Here is a 19,702-nt window from a genome sequence, read left to right on the forward strand (position 1 = left end):
TGTGTGAGAGTGAGATGCTGGGATACTGTGCTGTCGTAACTGCCGTACGCGATGCCGGGCTGCTACGTGCTGCGGTGCCAGACATTGAATAAAAAAAGATAAGCATCTGGTGGCCGTGGTTGTAAGTACGGGTAAACATAAGTTGAGCAGGTCACAAGTCGGATCTTACTTGTACATAAATATTAACACATCACCTGTCTTTTTGTTTAATTTCGCTGTAGAGTTCAGACATGTGAGTCTTTTTTTATAAGATGGAATTCACGTTCAAGTCGAGGATTTATTTGGGCGCTGCAGTCAGGCTGAAATCCGCATTGATCAGAGTCTAAGTGAAAGCAAAACGCTCCTTCTGGGGAAATATTCGCTGTGATCGTTCAGACATCAGCGCAGTGATTCGACTTGAGACAAACCCACCAGCCAGAAAATACGACTCCCGCAGCCACCGCGCGTCTCTTCCCTGCATATTTTCTCTAGCTGTAATTAAAAGTTGATTCACGACGAAGCAAACCGGCGACCTGCTGGTCTCCTTGAGCTGCTGTTCCCGCCGGTCACCGCTCTTATTGTGTTCCCGGCGTGAGCCCAGAGGACTCATCATCGGGAGAGGAAAACATGTTTTTTCTAGCGAAGTCACGGGAAAGTGATTTTCTGCTCTTTCGTCAGCATCTTTTTTTTCCGACTCCGTGCCTCCGCAGACTCATATTTATGGAATTAACTTCCAAACAATCCTCTCTGTCCCATTGTCCGCTCCCAGCACGGAGACGCTCCGCAGGTCATGTGCGAATGATTAAAATATGTTTCATTACTGTGGTTGCCATCACGACGGCCAGTGGAGCGCAGCAGCTTCAACACAACCAAACAACGCGACGTTCGTGCTCCTGGAAGCCTCTCTTGATTCATTTCTTTGGTCAATTAACATGCTGTCCCTCGACATATCTCACTCCAAATATTGAATGATTTCTCAGGCGCATTGGTGGTTAAACAGTTCAAACATCTCAGATCCTTTTCAGCTGCCATTTGTTTATTTTTATTGAGCTTTTATATCACCAGGAGGATGGGATTTCAAGACACTGTTTTACACTAATGCAGGGGTCTCAAAATGGTCCTCAAAGGGCCACAGTGCGGATCAGTTTGTCTTCGGTTCTGGTAGCTGCAGAGGAGGAGCTGCGGACGATGCCAACTGTGGCCTGCAGTGGCACTTAAGTATAAAGCTGCATGAAGTTGAGGTCTCAGGGGAAAAAATAGTTTACTGTTCGTACTTGTCCGTCCTTGATTTGTCTGAAATGTAATGGTCATTATTTTTAACTCGTGAAATATTCCACCTTATTAAACGCCATCTGGTGTGGCAGTGCTGTTATTAAATGGAGCAATTGAGTTTGGAGCGGTGGAGGAAGAAAGACGGGCGTGAAATAGGGAAGAAAATGAAGGGCAAAATGGAATGGGTTTTTTTTTCAGAATGAATGAATGAAATTGGAAACAGCAGCCTGGTGTTTTCTCATGAAACTGACAGTGTCAGAAACACATGGACATGATTAGTTTATTCAGACAGCTCCGGTCAAGAGCCTCCTCCGGCCTCCGGGCCAGTGGTTGAACACCAGAGGAGCCCCTGACCAAAGATGAATATGACTAACCACGATGTTGGGGGAAAGATGGAGACAATCTTAAAACTTGCGATTCTAACATAAACAACAAACCCATTGTTTATCATGAGTCTCAGTTATTGTCCTTGAGAGTGTTTCTGCTGTCACTCACTGATGAGTCAAAGTCAGGACATGAGCTCCAGTGAGCTCTCTCCCTCTCTCTGCGATGAATATGAAGCAACGTAACGACCATGGCTGCGATACAAATGAGCAAATCATAAAAAGCTCCCGCTCAAACACTGGCTGTTTGGCTGGTTAGGCTCAGGACCCATTAGAAAAAAAACATCTGACAGCGGAATAGTTATTGATCTCCACAGCCGAACAAACTCCCGGCTACAAATGACTGGGAGTGTTTGTACGAGTCTGCAACATGGCGTCTGGTGTTTACGTCGCGGCAAATTAGGAAGCGGGGAGATAGTTTGGATTGTCGATGCGTGAAAATGCGCCGCGGCTTGTTGCAACAAAGAGAGGACCGACTCCCTCCAGGCCAAACTTGTGGTTCCTTTCCAAACCTCGTGAGGAAAAGCCTGATAATTCCATTTGCACGTTTTAATCAGCGGATGTGGATTTGTGAGCACGTTTGTGTGGAAGCGCCTGCCTCGCGGGACGCTTGCGGGACGCTCGCCGACCGCTCTGCGCTCCCGTCAGCCACTTCGCAGCCCGCGTCGCCTAGCAACGGCGCTCCAAACGCTTAATTGAGTATTATTGCGGAGCGTTTGGCGACAGATGACAGTTTGAAATGTGATCACGGCCTCAATTCTCATTTCAGCCGAAAATCAAAAGCACCCAAGAGGCCGTTTTCTCGCCGGCAATTAGGTGGACAGCGGAGGTGATTAGGTTGTGTCGGAGGGCCACGCTGCGTCAATCACTCCGGTTCGATGGCAGGTTTGCTGAGGACAGGAGCACAACTCATGAGCACGGCAGACCACTGAGCCTCCTGGGCTGCAGACAGCAGCTCAGACTGTGGAAGATGCTGGTGGGGTTCTTGAGGTCAGAGGAGAGGTCACCTCAGTCAGCAGCTGTGTGCTGTCATGCTGAGAAAGGGCTCATGGAGACGGACTCTGGGGTCTTTGTGGCTCTGGAGAAAGAAAGTTCCTGGAGAGGAGGTGATGTGAGGGACTGAGGACAGTGGTGAGGTGTGATGTTGCAGTGACAGAGGGATTCATGGTGAGCAAGGGTTCTCCTCGCCATGGGATTTTGAGCTTTATGAATATACAATATGAAGCGAAGTGTGACTCTCAGTGACTGAAGTACCCGCCCTCCCTCTGATGGAGATGCCCGCTACACTGAGAAAACATCCCGTGAATATGATCAGGTCCTCTTCTTGCTTCCTATGGGGATGGACAAGCGTCCTTAGACGCGTGCGTGAAGGGGAAGGAGTGGAGGGGGTGAGAAGGTTCAACCATCCAGAGTGATGAAGAAGGTGAAGAAGAAGTCCAGTCCACTGTGAGGTCAGCGCTTTACAGGACACTTGAGGTCACTGCCATGATGTTTAGAGACTCAGGAGTCAGAGTCAAATGCGTCAGAGATGAAGATACTGAGGTTGTCAATGGGAGTTGGGGCCAGAGCAGAGTGAGACAGAGAGACAGAAGTGGACCAATAGAGGCTGGAGATGAAGAAGAGGAGAACCATCGATGAGATTCACGGTTCAGATTCATGTTTTCACTCTATTTGATTCAACATTTTGACGTTTAAAATCACCGCACACAAGTTCGAGTTGTGAGTCTGGATCAAAGCCGCTGCAGCTCCAGGCTTCGGCAGTCGTATCAATATTGCATCAGTGTGAAGCTCACATAAAGTTTGAGTCTAAAGTTTGAGCGTAATAATTCCCGGTTCGCCGGTGCAGTAGCTTTGTTGTCGAAATAAACTTTAAAAATACATCAGCGCTGGACGCTGGGTGATTCACTCACGCCGACAACCAGCTGGGCCGCAGGTGAACCCAGTGTTGGTGGCTTCACATGACCGGCGTCACTTTTCTCTCCGGAGGTTCCATTCATGGAGAGAATCTGAAGATCTGAGAAGCTTTCTTAGTCACAACACGACTGAGTTCTTCAAGTCTTCCCATCCTGTTTCAAAGGAAGCAGATTCAAATTCTCCGTCTAAGTCAAACAGGGTAAGGTGTGTGGATCTGTGGACTGTGCGGAGGTAGGAGTATCATCAGTGAAGCAGCACTCATTAAAACTGCATCACGAAAGAAGCAAGTCTCAAGCCGGCGGCTTCATGACAAATTGTTCACCAAGTGTGAGCAGCTCTTGCCCCGAGCCAGTCTCCATGTGAAGCCAAGCTGCGGCCTGGACCGGGTGAGGAGGGCGAGCGGAATGTCCGGAGCGGAACCCTCCAGACCGCCGCTTACTGCCGGATCATAGCCGCGTGACAAATGGGTCGACAGAGTTTTTAGAAGTTCAGAAGCTGCGGTTATCGCTGCGCTGCAGAATTATGCACGATGGCCTGCAGGGGGTGGAACTGCTCTTGATGTTGTTGACACTCCTTCACTCATTCATTCTCGCTCGGAGTCAGTTACGATGATGAAACTTCAGAAAACTCTCAGCCCAGTAGATGGCGCTCTTTCTTCAGTATTTTCCAAGACCATCAGAAAGACACAAGTAACGCCCAAAGAAGCTTCATTATTTTTCTTATTTTCAATCGACCATTTTACTTTTCCATCATCCGTCATCATTTAATTTCATAATCTCTTTCTTCATATTTGTATATGTATCTCGATTAAAGTATAAAGTATTTAATGTAAAATATTTAGATTAAAGCATTAAGTAACTTTTGCTTGCAATTTCGATTAAAGTTTCGGAGGCATTTTTGACTTAACATAAAATAAGCATTGTTGTTGTAGAAAATCATTTCCACTTCACGGAATAATGATATTAAATGCTTTTTTTCATATTTTTATAATTTATTCATAAATTCTCATTTTTCTTTATACAATTTCAGTATTACAGAAAACATTTATTCAGTATTTTTATTTTTTTTAAAGAATAAATTAAATATATATATAGTAATAAATGTATTTCATAAAACTGAATCACTAGTTTTTTTTCTTTTACATATATTTAATTTATATATTTATATATTATTTATAGATTTCTGACTTTGTGCATCATGTGTTTCATTTTTTCTTTTTACAAGTAAATCCTGTGATGTCATCATTTTTCGGTTATTCTTGACTGATGAATTTAATTGATCAAATATCAGATCAAAAGATCTGTCTTGTTCGAACTGGGGTTGGACATGTTACATCATCATTAAGACTTTTAAGCCTCTTGTTTTCTGAAGTCTGAAATTTACCCGCTAATCCTATTTTATTCGAATTGATTTTTGATGCAAAACGTATTTCCAGTTGTTGTCTGCTTTTTGTCAGATGTCTAACATCATAGCAGTTTTGCAGTTTGTGTCGTAGCCATCTCTGTTCTTCACGTTCAGTGTGGTATTTGCTTGAGAGGAAGAGCCAGTGCAGACCTGAAGAGACGGGTGGAAAAAGGAAACAAATAAAGGAAGAGGAACAACAGTCATTCCTCGCTCTGTTATGCTGCAGAGACGAGTGGAGCTGAGGAGAACTGAGATGTTCGATCCAAGCTCGCTCAACCGAATCTCCATGTTCTCTCTGGTGAGAGGGAAGAAAGGAGGGTGAAGAGGGAGCAGAGGTGAGGAAGAGTGGGTGAGGAAGGAACAGGGGTGAGAGAGAAGAGAAGAGAAGGTGAGGAGGGAGCAGGGGTGAGGAAGATAAGAGGAGAGGGAGTTGTGATTCTACAATATTCTCTCCATCTTTTCAGCTGTGCCTCGGGGCAAGAATAACCTGACCCACTTTCAACTCTTACCTTTCATTTTCCCTCCTTCACACACACACACACACATTTTTCGAGTGGGACAGATAGAGAAACAGGAGAAGAAGAGAATAATAAAGTAGCTTGAGTCAATAGAGAGTGTGTGTGTGTGCCTGTTTATCTTAATTTATGGGGACCAATTCTTGGCTATACACTATCCTTGTGAGGCCCATATGACATTGTGGGGACATTTGGCTTTATTATTTATAACTGGGTTTCGGTTTGATGCAGAGTCCTGGTTAAGGTTATCCATGTGCTTTGGGTGGTAAGGTTTAGGGTGAGAGGCTGGGGAAAGGGTTATGGCAATGAGAAACCTCATGCAATGTCTCCACGATGATGTGTGTGGGTGTGTGGGTATGTGTGTGTGTGTTACAACTGGAAATGTTGACTCTCATGTTGGACTCCATGGAAAAACCCACCCAAATGATTTGGGATTTTCAGAACGATGGAATCCAGCGAGTGCCGCTCCAGGTGTTCCAGCCCGCCCATGGCAACCGCACGCTTTCATTTAGCCCTTCTGAAAGAGCGACGATGTAAAAGGCTTGCGTCCAAATGTTGCTGGTGCAGACCTGAGCTGGAGGCTGCCGCGCCTCTGCTCCTCCACAGAGGTCAAGACTTTCTGCCAGTGAAATAATGAGGGTCGTATTTCCAGGTTTTCCTGCGCCGGCTGCGGACAGGCACCTCCCACACGCACTAGAAACACTTCCTCTGACCTGCTCCTGGACTCTCATGTGTAAATCAGAACCCAGGCCGACTGACTTCATCCTACTAATGACGCCCTCGCTCGCCTCTACCTGCTGTTCTCTCATCCCAACTCCCACAGTTTCACTGTTTATTAGACCATTCCAACTTCTTCTTCTACTTTTGCGTCATCACACTGAATATTTTCATTCAATTGTCAACAATGTTGACTCCTTAGTTTTTCATTCTTAAATGTCAAGTTTCAATCTTGGGACTATGTGAATGAGTTCATGTGTTTCTGTAGTTTGAAACTCTGAAGCTGATATTAATGAGGTTTCCGGCTGAAAATTCCGAGGAGTGATGCCGGCGCGAAGCGTTTCAGTCGCCGAGCAGCGAGATGTGACACGAGACAGCTCATCGTCTCTTGCTCGCCGTTGCGTCATGAGATTGCCACACAGGTTTTGGATTCCTCACCTCGTCTGTCCTCTGCAGAGTGAGGCTGGTTTCACTCCGCGACTCTGACAAACGTCGGCCCGACCGTCACCTTCTCTCCGACGGTTGCTGTCGAGTCTCTTTGGCATTCAGCGACAGAGCCGACCTTGTTTACTCCACGAGGAGACTTACATATGTCTGCGCCTGGATGCAACAAGGAAGTTTGTGATGCACTAAAACACCTGCAAACTGGAGCCTGGAAGTTATTAAATCGGGTGGGAAATGGAGAGAGAATGAGATGTAACAAATTTTAATTGAAAGCAAGAACCACTGTGCTGAGCCCCCTACAGCACAACATGCAAGCCTGCAGCGTGCCAGGGGTCAAACCTGCAACCTTCTGTCTGAGATGAGAAGAATGACGGCTTCCTTGGCCGAGTCACGTGTGAAGGTGTCGTGGAGATAACAAGCCAGCGCTGGATTTACTGCCGGGCATTAACTCCTCCGTCAGCGGCTCTATTTCAGGCGGCTGCATTATTCAGGACCCCGTCATGGCCGAGCTCAGAGGCCACACGGCAGGGCCGGCTGCTCTTTAAATCATAGATGCTGCCGGGGAATCTCACCAGTGCTGCATTATTCAGCAGGATTCAAGATATAGAAACATTCTCAATCAGCTTTACATTAAAACCTGGAGACGTCCTGGTTTCATCTGTGTCCCTTTTTATGACAATGGAGAGGTGAGATCATTTATTACTCCAGGACTTGCGCCGGTTTCTGCAGCCTGGCCAAAAAAAGAGATCCATTTGTGTGTGCAGAAAAAAAAGTGCAGAAAAATATGTCTGTATTATTTTTAAAATATAGTTTGGCAATGGACGATAGAAGAAAAAAAACAAAATAAAATAACAATGTTTTTCATGTGTTTTGCCAAGTAAAAACAATGTTGAGGTGCAGTGGCCTTGACAGCATTAAAGGGAAAACCAGCTTGAAAAACAGCAACTGAAATCGATGCAGTACACACGCTAGGCCTGTGTGTGGCGCTGTAATGCTGTCATATTGCTATTGTCATGACTATGTACAATCAACCTCAAAGTTATTCATACTCCATGAAATAAACATTCTATATTAGATTCTTCATTTGCAAAAGCTGTTATCTTGGTAGTTCCTGGGTATATTACGTCTTCTCGTTTCCAGACACAAACCCACGTATGAGCGGCTAAACTTCCATAAATAAATCTATGACCTTAAGTTTATTTTGTTCCTGATCCTTTGTTCAGAAAAAAAGTGGTTTTTTTTGTTTTCTGTAGTTATTTTTCCTCTCTCTCTCTCTCTCTCTGTCTACACTACTTCGATCGTTGCTTAACAACTAAAACTGAAAAACTAAAAACTGAAAATGAGTGTATTCCATGAAAACATCTTGAAACATGGCTGAAAATCAACTTTTATTTACTTCTTACGTACGTAATGTTTGGCCACTCATACGTGGGTTTAGTCCAAGCGAAGAGCAGTCAATAGATACCCAGGAATTACTGGTATAATAGCTGTTAGTTAGTTAGTATGATAGCTAAATGAAGAGTCTAAAACCGAATGCTTTTTTCATGGTGTATGAATAATTTTGAGCGTATTAGAAGGAAAAATATTTGAAGCGGAAACCATAAAATAATGATGAGTGGAAAAGCTTTTGTAATACTGAACACGTCAAATGTATGATGGAAAATGTGTAGAAAAATAAAGTTTTAAAAATTAAACAAGCAAAATGATTCTTATATTTAAATTATTACAATGTAAGTTCCATAGAATTGCTGAGGGGAAAATAAATCATGAATGACCAAAGTAGGAAGCTGAACTTTCATATTTCCTCGAGCCAAAGTGGTTCGGGCCGGAGTGTTTCCAGGCGGGTCGATGACCTCCGACACGTCCAGAACTCCCCCGACCGGAGAATTCACAGAGCTCAGAAACAATAGCTGCTGCTCCTCATCCTCAGACATTTCCACTTGACGTTTCTCTCTCTCTCCGTGATCGCCTGCATCTCTCTACCACTCACCTGTTTCCTGTCTCACCTTGTCTCCTTTTCTTCTTCCATCTCATCAGATTGCTTTCACTCGACTTCCTCTGATGCCACCTCCTGATTCAGCCCTCTCTCTCCCCCCTTCTCTGCTGGCTTTGATTCCAAGTGCTGCCCTCTCGTCCTCTGCCACGCTCCCTTCTGTGTTTGTGCCGTGGCCCTTCCCCAATTTGCTGCTTTAGCTTCAAACATCTGTATCATCAGCGAGGCACTTTGCTCTTTCCACCGACCAGAAAATTGTCTCAAATTGAGTCTCGCAGGCGATTCTGAGGCAAAGCAGAGCCATAATGTTCATACTGCAGAGCTGCAGCATCTGTGTGTATGTGTGTGTGTTGTACACCAGCCCCATCACTATAACTGTGGAGTCCAAATGTCTGAAGATAAAAACTAAAGAAGGCATTTTTGTCAATTTTATTTCCCTCCATTCATATGATTTGTATTTCCCCCTCAGAGTTTTTATTTTGAGACTGTTTTCTACAGTGTTCAGGTTTTAATAACAGCACCTTTGAGGCTTCAGTATGAAGGATTTGGAGAGAAGTCTGAAAACAATGTCTACTAACTAGTAATATGCAAACAAAGTCATGAAGCCTCTTGCCTGGCCTCTCATCTTGCACAGCAAAAGAAGCTTCACTTCATCCTCATTGGTGCTCCTACTGAGCTCTGTTAATGAGGCTTCATGAAGCTTCGTCAGCACAGCTGTTGCAGATTCAACTGACTTTGGTGGGACTCAAACACACCTCTGTCGGAGAGCTCTCCTGAGGCCGACCTGAGGGACTGATATGGTTCTCGTCCTCTCTCTCCAGGATGATCCCGGCCAACCATAAGTACTTCCTGCTGAGCGACTTGGCTTCCTCCCGGGATTACGAGTTGTGTGTCCTGGCAGTCTACGACGATGGCATCACCACGCTGACTGGCACCAAGCTGGTGGGTTGCGTGTCTTTCACCACCGAGTCGGAATACGGACGATGCCACTCCATACGAGACCAGGTGAGCTGATACCCATCCACAGCCAGAACCTAGGTGGCAGTGCCAGTCTCCATTGTGCAGTTGCATTCGAAGGATTAATGAGGAAGGTCAACCTTCATATCCCAGCTCTTCATGCTCGGACCCTGAGCTGCCGCTTTTATTTAAATCCTGACAACATTTACAATTGTTAGCCCCTGACTGTTTTCAGAGCCAATAATCGGGACAAAATCACGCCTGACACATTCCATCCTATCTCTTAGAGGAGATAATCGGGGTACTACCGTCAGGAAGGAGCTAATCCTGGTCCACACCAGTCCATCAGAACAGAGGCACCAACGTTTCTCAGCCAAGAAAAAGTCCTGCAAATGGTTGGACCACTTGAAAGGATGTAGCTGTTCGAAACTCAGTCCTGACTCTGGTGGGACTCGAACCCACAACCTTTGAATGGCTTCAACAATCTAGAAGTCCAATGCGCTATCCATTGCGCCACAGAGCCCTGAGTACCAAACGATTATTGGCCCCTGTCTGTTTTCAGAGCCGATAATCGGGACAAAATCACGCCTGACACACCCCACCCTATCTCTTAGAGGAGATACAAGTAACCTCCGACTTACGACCGGGATTGGTTCCGACCAAATGGTCATAAATCGGATTGGACGTAAGCCATTCAAAATAGGGTTACAGGTACTACTCTAGTGGTCGATCGCTGTGTGGGAGTGAGATGCTGGGATACTGTGCTGCCGGAACTGTCGTACGCGATGCTGCTACATGCTGCGGTGCCAGAGACAATGAAATAAAGCTTCTGCTGGCCGTGGTTGTAAGTGGGATGTTCCTTGTAATCGGGGTCTTGTGGTCAGGAAGGAGCTAACCCTGGCGCACATCAGTCCATCAGAACAGAGCCAGCGTTTCTCAGCCTAGAAAAAGCCCTACTGCCCGGGATATGGTTGGACCATTTGAAAGCATGTAACTGTTAAAAAAAACCTTTTCCGACTCTGGTGGGACTCGAACCCACAACCTTTGAATGCCTTCAACAACCTAGAAGTCCAACGCGCTATCCGTTGCGCCACAGAGCCCTGAGGATAGCTCTCAGTTAGGCCTTCAAGGAGGTGTGACAGTGAATAGTTGGGATCTCTGATCATAGCAATTGCAACAGTAAGATTTAGATGTCTTCTTATAAAAGCGTGTCTGCTGGGACTTGACCCATTAAGCTTGTCAGATAGTCTTCAGTGGAGGCACGAAACCCATGACTGTCCACTGCGCCTCTATTTCTGTCATGCTAACTGTAGCTCCTGTCTTTGTCCAGTTCCTCGGAGGCACCATGATCATCATCATCGGCGGGATCATCGTGGCCTCAGTCCTCGTCTTCATCTTCATCCTCCTGATGAAGTACAAGCTACACAGCAATCACTACAAGCAGAAAGCCGCCGCTCGCCAGGCCAACGTCTGTTCTCAGACCAACGGTGGAGGAGGTGGGGGCGGAGTCGGTGGCGCTAACGTGCTCGCTCTGCCTCCCTCCTCCTCTCACTCAGGACCAGGTACCCGGATCACTTCCCACCCTCATGGTTCTGGTTGTCTGACCTGCTGGTGTCGCCCCTCCAGGTGCTCACAAGCACTCCCAACCGTCGTCGTCTGGGGACGGACTAGGGGCGGCGACGCTGAGAGGGACCACGGTGGTGGACTTGAACCCTGGCCACGACGATGACGCCATTTCCCAATAACACACAAGGAACTCTGTCATTCCACAGCCCATAAATCTTGAAGCCCAAACCAATAATCCACATCCCTCCTCCTTTTTTATTCTTTGCTGGTGCCTGGAGCCAAACTCTACTTTTCGCAGAGGAGCAGCTCTCATCATTGGTGAGTATCCAAGTCGGGGGAGGGGCGGGAAGTTCGTCTCCTCGAGTGTTGGGTTCACGCAGAACAAACCACCACTCACTTTGGTCCGCTATGGCTCAGAGCTGCACTTGATCACGCCCATGCGGGTCTCAGGGTGACGACTAGTCCAGGTCATCAGTGAGGGAGGGGCCTGGTTTGCTGTAGGCTTGGTGCAGTGATGGGTGATGTGGGATATCTCAGTGGAGGGGCGGGCAAAATGATGCAGAGGAGCAGCCCAAGAGCACCGCTGTTGGCCACTGCGAAAGTGACAGGGGAGAGACGGGTGTTGCCAGGGAGATAGGATTTATCCAGCACAGCATAGTGCGGATGTGCTGGACTCCAGACGTTTATCAACATTAGATTTTGCTGGTTGAGAACTGCACGTTCCTCGTGACAGGATGATGTGCGTTTTAAAGAGAAAGCCTCTGGTGGGACTGTAACCCCCAGTCCCAACGTAGCGACCTGGAGAACACAGAGATATTGGCTTGATGCTTCTTTTGTTTTAAGATCAAGATTCATGGGAAGGAGTTGAGTCTTTGCGTCTGAGATTCAATCACTGCAAAGTGTATGTGAAAAGAAATTCTTCTTCCTTTTATTTTTGGAGCGATGACAGCATCAGCTTCTTGAAGGTGGATGGAGAAAGGTTTGGGTCACTTTACATTGTCAGTGTTGTGTGTGTGGGACTCTTACGTCCATCAGAACACAAGCACCAAGTTTCTCGGCCAAGAAAAAGATCCATCTGTTCTGGATATGGTTGGAGCATTTGAAAGGATATCGCTCTTCAAAAAAAGACATTTTACTGTGGTGGAGCTTGAACCCACAACCTTTGAATGCCTATAGTCAGCCTAAAAGTCCAACGCGCTGTCCATTGCGCCGCAGAGCCATATGTGAATTTGTGTGTGTGTGTGTGCGCGACTGTGTCTTTTCACACACGGGAGCGATGAGAATCAAGGGTCTGACAGTGAATAGTTTGGTTCTACAGTACACTATGTATCAGCTCAACATTGGGTACTATGTTGTGTTTGGTTGTCTTTTAACTTGGATGAGAATTGAACACAGACTATGAGGATAAAAACTGGCCAGTTATCGATAGGTATGTGGCACACAACAGTCAAAACATAGGCAACTAAGTTTCTAGACCAAGAAAAAGCCCATCGTTTCCAGATATGGTTGGAAAAAGGTTCAGGGACTCATAAAACAAACTTATCACAACTTAGGTGGGACTCAAACAAACAACCTTTAAATGTCTTCAGTCACTTACAGTAGGAAGCAACCTAGCGTGCTATGTATCAGCTCAACAACGGTTTTGTTCAGAGGAAGGAGCAAAATCCAGACAAAAATAGCCCAGTTATCTATGTGTCACACAACAGTCAGAAGATAGCTCTGAAAGGATAGAGAGCACTCTTCAAAAGACTCATATTTGACTCTGGTGGGATCCATTGCGCCACAGAGCCATGTGGATCTGTGTGTGTGTGAGTTTTAACTTTGATGATAATTGAACAGAGATTATGAGGATAAAAACAACCCAGTTATCAGTAGGTATGTGGCACGCAACAGTCAGAACATAGGCATCAACGCTTCTCGACCAAGAAAAAGCCCATCTTTTCCAGATATGGTTGGAAACTCGAACCCACAACCTTTGAATGCCGTCAGCCACGTAGAAGTCCATTGCCCCACAGGGCCCTGAGCAGTGGGCTGTGTTAGGGGTTCGAGGAAGTCTGGAGTATAGGCTGGTGTATAGTTTTGTCACTGCTGCACCACGTGGTTCATAGTGGGAGCAACATGGACGGCAGTTCTGTGGGAGCTACGGCTGCTGCTGAGTCCAGGATGCTGTGTTGCAGCGTAACCCTTGGTGGCTCGTCGAGTCCAGGACTGTGTTTCGTTGGCTCTGAAGGTGGATGGAAGATCTGAGTCATGATGTTGAGACGCTATCTGTCGTGGGTACGGTGGCACCTTAAACCTGACCGCAACTCACGTCCCTCATCCCTGAGTTCTGTCTCACTCTTGCACAGCTCCTTAGCCAGTTTAGCCGCCATGAGTCGCTCAGACTGTTGTCCGGGTTTAACTTTCATGACAGTAGGTGCTCCACGTTGGACGGGGTGCGCAAGATTTTCAGAGCTCTTCTGAGGGTCTTATGACACCAGGGTTGTGAGCAGCTCATTCTAAGTTGCTGCTCTTATTTTGAAATCAGCCTGAATAAACAGGAAATGTTGTGTTGTGTTATGAATGCACTGTGATGAAAACAGCAATACTTCCCCTCAGGTAAACAGCTCTGCTGTTGTATTCCTCCCCGACAAACCTCCTCCCCCGCACGTCTGTTTTTAATGACTTGTTTTGTTCGCCGCTCTCTAGTTTGAGTTGAAGGTCACTTGGTCCGTCTCCTCTCTTTATCTTCAGATGTTTCTGCGCCCGTCTCTCAAACTGAGACGTGCCGTCCTCTCTGATGTGTTTATCGCTGCTCCAGGGATTTTCTCCACTTCACACAATTTATGAGCTAGTCTTTTTTTTTTATCTGCGTGTGAATTGAAATATGGTTTCTGTGCGGATCAAGTGTGACACCCCAGCTGTCAGGGGGTCCAGAGACACCGCCGCTCTGACCTCATGGATAAATGCTGCACTGAAGTGCGATTGACTTTATGTTACTGTTGGAAGGAAGGTGGAGAAGGTATCACCATCTCACTTCCTTCTCTTTTATTTCAGTGTTTACTCACTCAGGTTTGGTCACACACTTCCTCGAACTCATAACTTTCTTCAGTCACCACAACACACGTGATGACCTTTTCTCACATTCTTCATCACACACAAACATGAAGACTTCCACTCACACACACATTTTCCCTCACACATACACACTTCCTCACACACACAGAGGTCTGTTGCTTCATTTTTGTGAGGACCTCTCATTGCCATCACCCTTTCCCCAGCCTCTCCCCGGAAACCTAACCGTCCAAACACATGGCTAACCTGAACCAGGTTCAAACCGAAACCAAGTTAGAATGACCCAGGTATTTTGAGTTCTTCATCCTCAAATTGAGGCCTGGACTTGTGGGGTCCTGTATAAAAGGTCGTCTCACATGCATAAAAACCCCAAAAGGGGGTGAGTTCCCCATCACGAGGATATGCTTAAACACACTTCCTCACTCCCACTCACTTCCACAGCCACTTCTTCACTCACACACGTTTCCTCACGCACACACACTTCCTCACTCGCACACACTTCCTCACTCACACACACGTCTCCCTCTCTCCAGTGAGATCTGCAGGCTGATGGTTGAGTCACCCCCCCTGCGTGGAGCGCACCACGGCAGAGATGGAGGCACAGTGACACCTGCTGGCTGCTACTCGCATGACGCTTCTGCGTTTGCCCAAAAAATGTGCTTGGAGTCAGACTCATTTCCGAGGATTTAATTGACTTTTCTAGAAGGTTTTTTTTGGGACTTTTATTTCAGTAAGGTTCTTTTTCACAACACTCTCTGAAAATATGTCTCGAACCCGTGTACTTCAGTCGAGCATGTTGAAAAACAGCAATAGTAATCTGCTGCACACACTGAAGGGAAGCCATGAGGTCACTGGGGGTCACGCCACATAGGGTGAGAGGCGGTGGGCAGCCACTCGCCCCTTGTTTGGCTTGTGGGAGGAGAGCGAGGATGCCACATTGATACAGGCACATACAGGGTGTCTTCTCTGAGAAAGATCTCTGGAGAAGCAGATGGCCCCGATAACTGCCGCTCTATTTTCGGCTGAAAAAAAAACAGTCATGCCGGATCTGGGAAAGCAACATTAACAGGATGAAGTGTAATTCCAGCTCATCTATTTTCACATGCAGGTTTTGAATGTGGCAGAACATCGCCAGCAGGTCCGTGAAGGCACCGAATGAAATACAACATTGTGCTTTTAATCTCCGTTTAAAACAGACTGTTATTCTGCTAAAGGAGGAACAGAGTCGGATAAAGAGGGAACATCAGGGAGAGGATTTTCGGTGTCTTCGTGAGAGACAAAGAGAGAGAGAAGATTACGGACTTATTTATAGATGTGATCGAGAGGATGAAACACAGATGAGTCACTGGGCTCACAGACGACGGAGGGATGACGGGAGGGTGGATCGCCGGAGAGGCGGCGGCAGCGTGGAGGGGATCAAGGCTTGGAGGGAAAATAGAAAAATGGAAATCAAAAGTCCAGATTTACTGATGGAGGATAAAAGCTGCCTCGCTGCGGCTGTTGTGTTGGAATGAAGGCCGATGCTCCACAACACGTGGAGTGAATTTTGGTTTGGGTCGTTTGTTACTGATACACACACACACAGAGAGCACGTCTGCCAGCGAGTCAGAGACGTCTGGTTTGATATCTATTGTTTTCCTTTTTTGTTTCAGATTTCTTCATCTGAACTCTCACCTGGAAGAAGAGGAAGGTGAGAGGTCACACGTACACAAAACACAGTGCAGTCTTGCCCACAAGCTTTAGCTGTCATGCCACATACAGACACAGATGTTAACAACCACACACTAGCAACACTCACGCAAACGCAAAGCATCACTCTATCTCTCACACACACACACACACACGGGTGAGACAGCTGTGGAACACAGCACAGAAACACACACCGGAATGACAGGGTGCATGGCGCCGCTGTGTTCTCGCGGCAAATACAATCATAGTGTTTGTCAAATATGTTAATGGTTGTTTCTGAGGCTCCTTTGTGTTTGCAATTCAATGACTCCAGATTAATGAGGACGCGTGAGGCGCAAGTGTGACGAGACACAAAAGTGGAAGAATGAGGAGGACCTTCATCGGCTCCCCTTCCTCCTCCTCATCATCACTCCTCCACTTTTGTCTCGTCACACGTCTTTATTTTGCCGTCGCACATCTCATCTCTCGCTCGCAGACAAATGTCTGATATTTCTCCACTGTCATCTTTTTAATACCGTCCCATTTCCCGCCTGCTGTGATTGATCATGTGATGTTTCGCCTCCCTCTGGCTTCATAGTTCCTTTGTGATACCTCCACTCGTCAGAGATCCAGCCTCCAGGTCCAGCATCCTTCACACTAACCCAGGGACCAGATTGGGACGGAACGGATGTTTCCATGGCAACTGTTTTTGATATCACTTCCCATCAGCAGGGGGCAGAATTCAGCCATTCAAGCGAAGAAGTTTCAGTCCTCTGAAGTATTCAGTCGATAAGCTCACTGGTCGGACTGAGGACTGGAACTGAACTGGTACCAGAAGTTCACTCAGAGCCAGAGAAGTTGCACTCTGAAAGAAGCAAGCACTGAATGGTCCTTCCTTTCAGAAGGTGTGAGAGTTGACTGTGCTTCTTGTTTGTCGCTTCTGCATGAACACGGCATGGCTAACATGAGGACAGAGAGCTGAGCTGGACCTCTTGGACCCTCTGTGGTCTGAGTTGTACATGTATGAGAGAAAGATGGAGGTGGTCTCTATTCCTGCCTCCCTGTGGCTTCACAGTGACGTGACAGCACACACAGGGGGCGCCAGACCTCAGTCACTGTACACAGACAGGTGTGTCTTGGTTCTAGGGAAGTGTCTTCTGAAGGTGATCTGGAAATGGAGGATGAGCTTAGCTTGTGGCTCTATGTGTCTCTGACCCTGAAGGTTTGAAGAGCTGAGGTGGTCGACTGGTCCGACAGGTGCAACCTCTGGACAGGCCCAGGACCCATAATGTTCTCAGTCGGTTCTCAGGTCTGCGTGGACAGGTTCTTCCACGTGAGGTCAGGGGTGCGATGGTGAGTTGGTAGGCTTTCTTCAGATCAATGATCGACCCCTGAAAACGAACTTGGTGGAAAGGAGAACTTTCTTGCTACACATCCTTGCTGAATCCAAGTGTCTGGTCCTGAATGTTAAAATATTGTTTGAGAGCTCAGCCCCCTGTTTGTGCTGCCAGACAATAAAAAGCTTTGTGCTGCCGAACGCCTGCAACCACAGAGGCGTCTCAGTGGAGTCAGTGGGTGTGAAGCCGCTACTTTCCCGAAATAAAAGAGCCAGAAAATGGTTGTGAAAAGCTTTTCAGTGGGTGAGCAGTCGCTGACTCATTGCTGCTGGATCACAGCTCCATCAGCCCCTGAGGACAAACTCTGTCACTGTCTGGGCTGGAGGATGTTAAAGAGGCACGGGGTTTGTTCTGCTGCGTTCCTCTCCCAAGTATCTGCAGTCTCAACACATGGAACACGTAAAACGCTCCAGGAGCTGAGCGGGGAGATCCGACTCCGAGACTCACACGCTGCTTTTGTTGAGATAATTTGTCCTCCTGTGAAAGCACAACAATATGCTCCTGGAATGGAGATGTCCCGCGGAAGGACGACAAAATAAATGTGTTAATCTCTTTCTGAAGTTTCTGCTGGAGAGTGTTGGGGACTTCAGGAAATGGCTCACTTTTCATCGCAAAGCTCCCGGGTTGTCTTCCTCTTCTTCATCGACAACACTTCTGTCGCTCTTGCTGCGGCACAGTCCAACTCCTATCTTCACCTCCATCACTCTGGGAGGTTGAACACTTGAACTGTCCTCATGCTGTCATCTCCGGATCTTCTGTTTCCTTCTTACTCTCATGGACACATGCAGATCCTGATCATTCCTTACCTTCACTCCCCCTACAGCTCACTGTCCTTATACATGTGCAGCAGCGCCCTCTCACGGTCTCCTCATGCAGTTGCACTCTTTCCTCTCCAGGAGGTAGAGACAGTCTTTACCTTTCTATCAACATCTCAGATTATTGGTTTGTTTCTCAAATTAAACATTTTTGATTGGACATTTTTTGCTCTGTCTATTTTTTTATTTCTCTCGACCCAATCCCAGCACTTACGTAATTGAATAAACAAGCTACAACAAACACACATCAACGTACTCCTTTTGTGAATCATTCTTTTCCTTTGAGGTGTAAGTTGCACTTTTTTCTGCTTTTATTTTTCCTGATTTTTAGACAGTTTATCATCTCTGTAAAACGATCTATCGGTTTATTGACCGAAGAAGTGTGTCTGACCTCCATCACTCAGTCTGCTCTCCTCCCTTCAGGTGTCGTCGCGTCAGTGGTCCAGACGCTTCAACCTGCTGCCTCCAGCATCAGCAGGAGTCAAGTGAAGCCCAGCTCTGGACGCCATCACGGCCCTGCTGAGCGCGGGTCTGGGTTAAAGGATCCACGTCTGTTTCACTGGGAAACAGAGGACTCGTCTGAGACAGAATCTGGTTTGGATTTGAGGAGAAAAAGGACTCCAGGCTTCACTGCAGACGACACAGACTCTTCTTGTCTCCGGATCACAGTCACATGCCAAAGGATTTCAAGTGGAATGACAGCGGCACGGCAAATATGCAGACGTTCTGAAGCACAACGCTGTGAGAGCGAGGGGCAAACTTCATGGTTGGCCTTGGACTAAAGCACATCATCTCGCGTGAAATACTGAGAAACTCTTCTGGCACTTTACTCGTACGTTTCACCTCTTCTCTCTGTCTCCATGAGTGACTGACGACTATACTCTCCAGTACTATCGATCTTCTGGCTGTGCAACTCAAGTTTGCGGGAATGTTTCACAGAAAGAGCAGCAAAACTGAAAGCACATCTACGGAATTCTTCGTCTCTGGAAGTGACCGAACTGTCCAAACCAACGGTGACCTTAAGTGTTCCTACTTCTCCCCGCCGGCGCTCGTGGTCACATGTATTTAGAAGATCTGACCGGCAGGAATGACACCGACCTCCCCAACACGTCCCCCTCACTTTGCTGTTCGACAGTGTCTGTGTTTGTATGTGACATTCACCCAGCAGTATTCGATGGTTTGATACCCATGATGAATTACTTTGAATATAATGAAGAAACAAGAGAAAACAAAACCGTCATATGGGAATTTTATGCTTTCATAAATACAACTATGTGGATTTATAATGAAATAAAAAAAGTATTTTTCTTGGTAAATGGTGTTTCTTATTGAAAATGAAATATTTGCTATTATCTGTTTTTGAATATAATTGATCTTGTATTTTGTTAATGTTTATTTTCATTTTTACATTTTGTTTTATACATGAAGTCCATTTTATTTAAATATTTCATTTTACCAAATTATTTCTAAATATGATTTTTTGTTATTATTTTTTTGTCTTTTAATTTGCTTTTTTTAATGGACTGTCACTTTTTTAATTGGTTGTTTTTCATTTTCATTTTTAACTGCAAATTAAAATATAAACTTTTTTGACCTTATTATTGTTGTTTTCATAATTTTTTTT

The 19,702-nt window shown here is 46.3% G+C and overlaps 1 protein-coding gene and 2 non-coding genes across 10 annotated transcripts in view; 1 reads left to right on the top strand and 2 right to left on the bottom strand.

Annotated features, from left to right (window-relative positions):
* si:cabz01090165.1 (uncharacterized protein LOC100333421 homolog) overlaps window positions 1–19,393 on the top strand; it is a 167,394-nt gene extending 148,001 nt beyond the window's left edge. For all 8 annotated transcript variants that reach the window (XM_053872264.1, XM_053872267.1, XM_053872268.1 and 5 more), the window contains 5 exons: window positions 9,443–9,626; window positions 10,909–11,140; window positions 11,205–11,462; window positions 15,851–15,888; window positions 18,502–19,393. In XM_053872264.1, the coding sequence (XP_053728239.1) occupies window positions 9,443–9,626; window positions 10,909–11,140; window positions 11,205–11,323 (535 nt within the window). In that variant the 3' untranslated portion in view covers window positions 11,324–11,462; window positions 15,851–15,888; window positions 18,502–19,393. The remainder of the gene's footprint in view (window positions 1–9,442; window positions 9,627–10,908; window positions 11,141–11,204; window positions 11,463–15,850; window positions 15,889–18,501) is intronic.
* Window positions 10,016–10,101, bottom strand: trnar-ucu (transfer RNA arginine (anticodon UCU)). The gene is given in 2 exon segments: window positions 10,016–10,051; window positions 10,065–10,101. It is a non-coding gene; the product is annotated as a tRNA-Arg (tRNA).
* Window positions 10,593–10,678, bottom strand: trnar-ucu (transfer RNA arginine (anticodon UCU)). The gene is given in 2 exon segments: window positions 10,593–10,628; window positions 10,642–10,678. It is a non-coding gene; the product is annotated as a tRNA-Arg (tRNA).
* Window positions 19,394–19,702: the final 309 nt, after the last annotated feature.

This window comes from Synchiropus splendidus, chromosome 8, assembly GCF_027744825.2.
Source record: "Synchiropus splendidus isolate RoL2022-P1 chromosome 8, RoL_Sspl_1.0, whole genome shotgun sequence".
NCBI lineage: Eukaryota > Metazoa > Chordata > Actinopteri > Syngnathiformes > Callionymidae > Synchiropus > Synchiropus splendidus.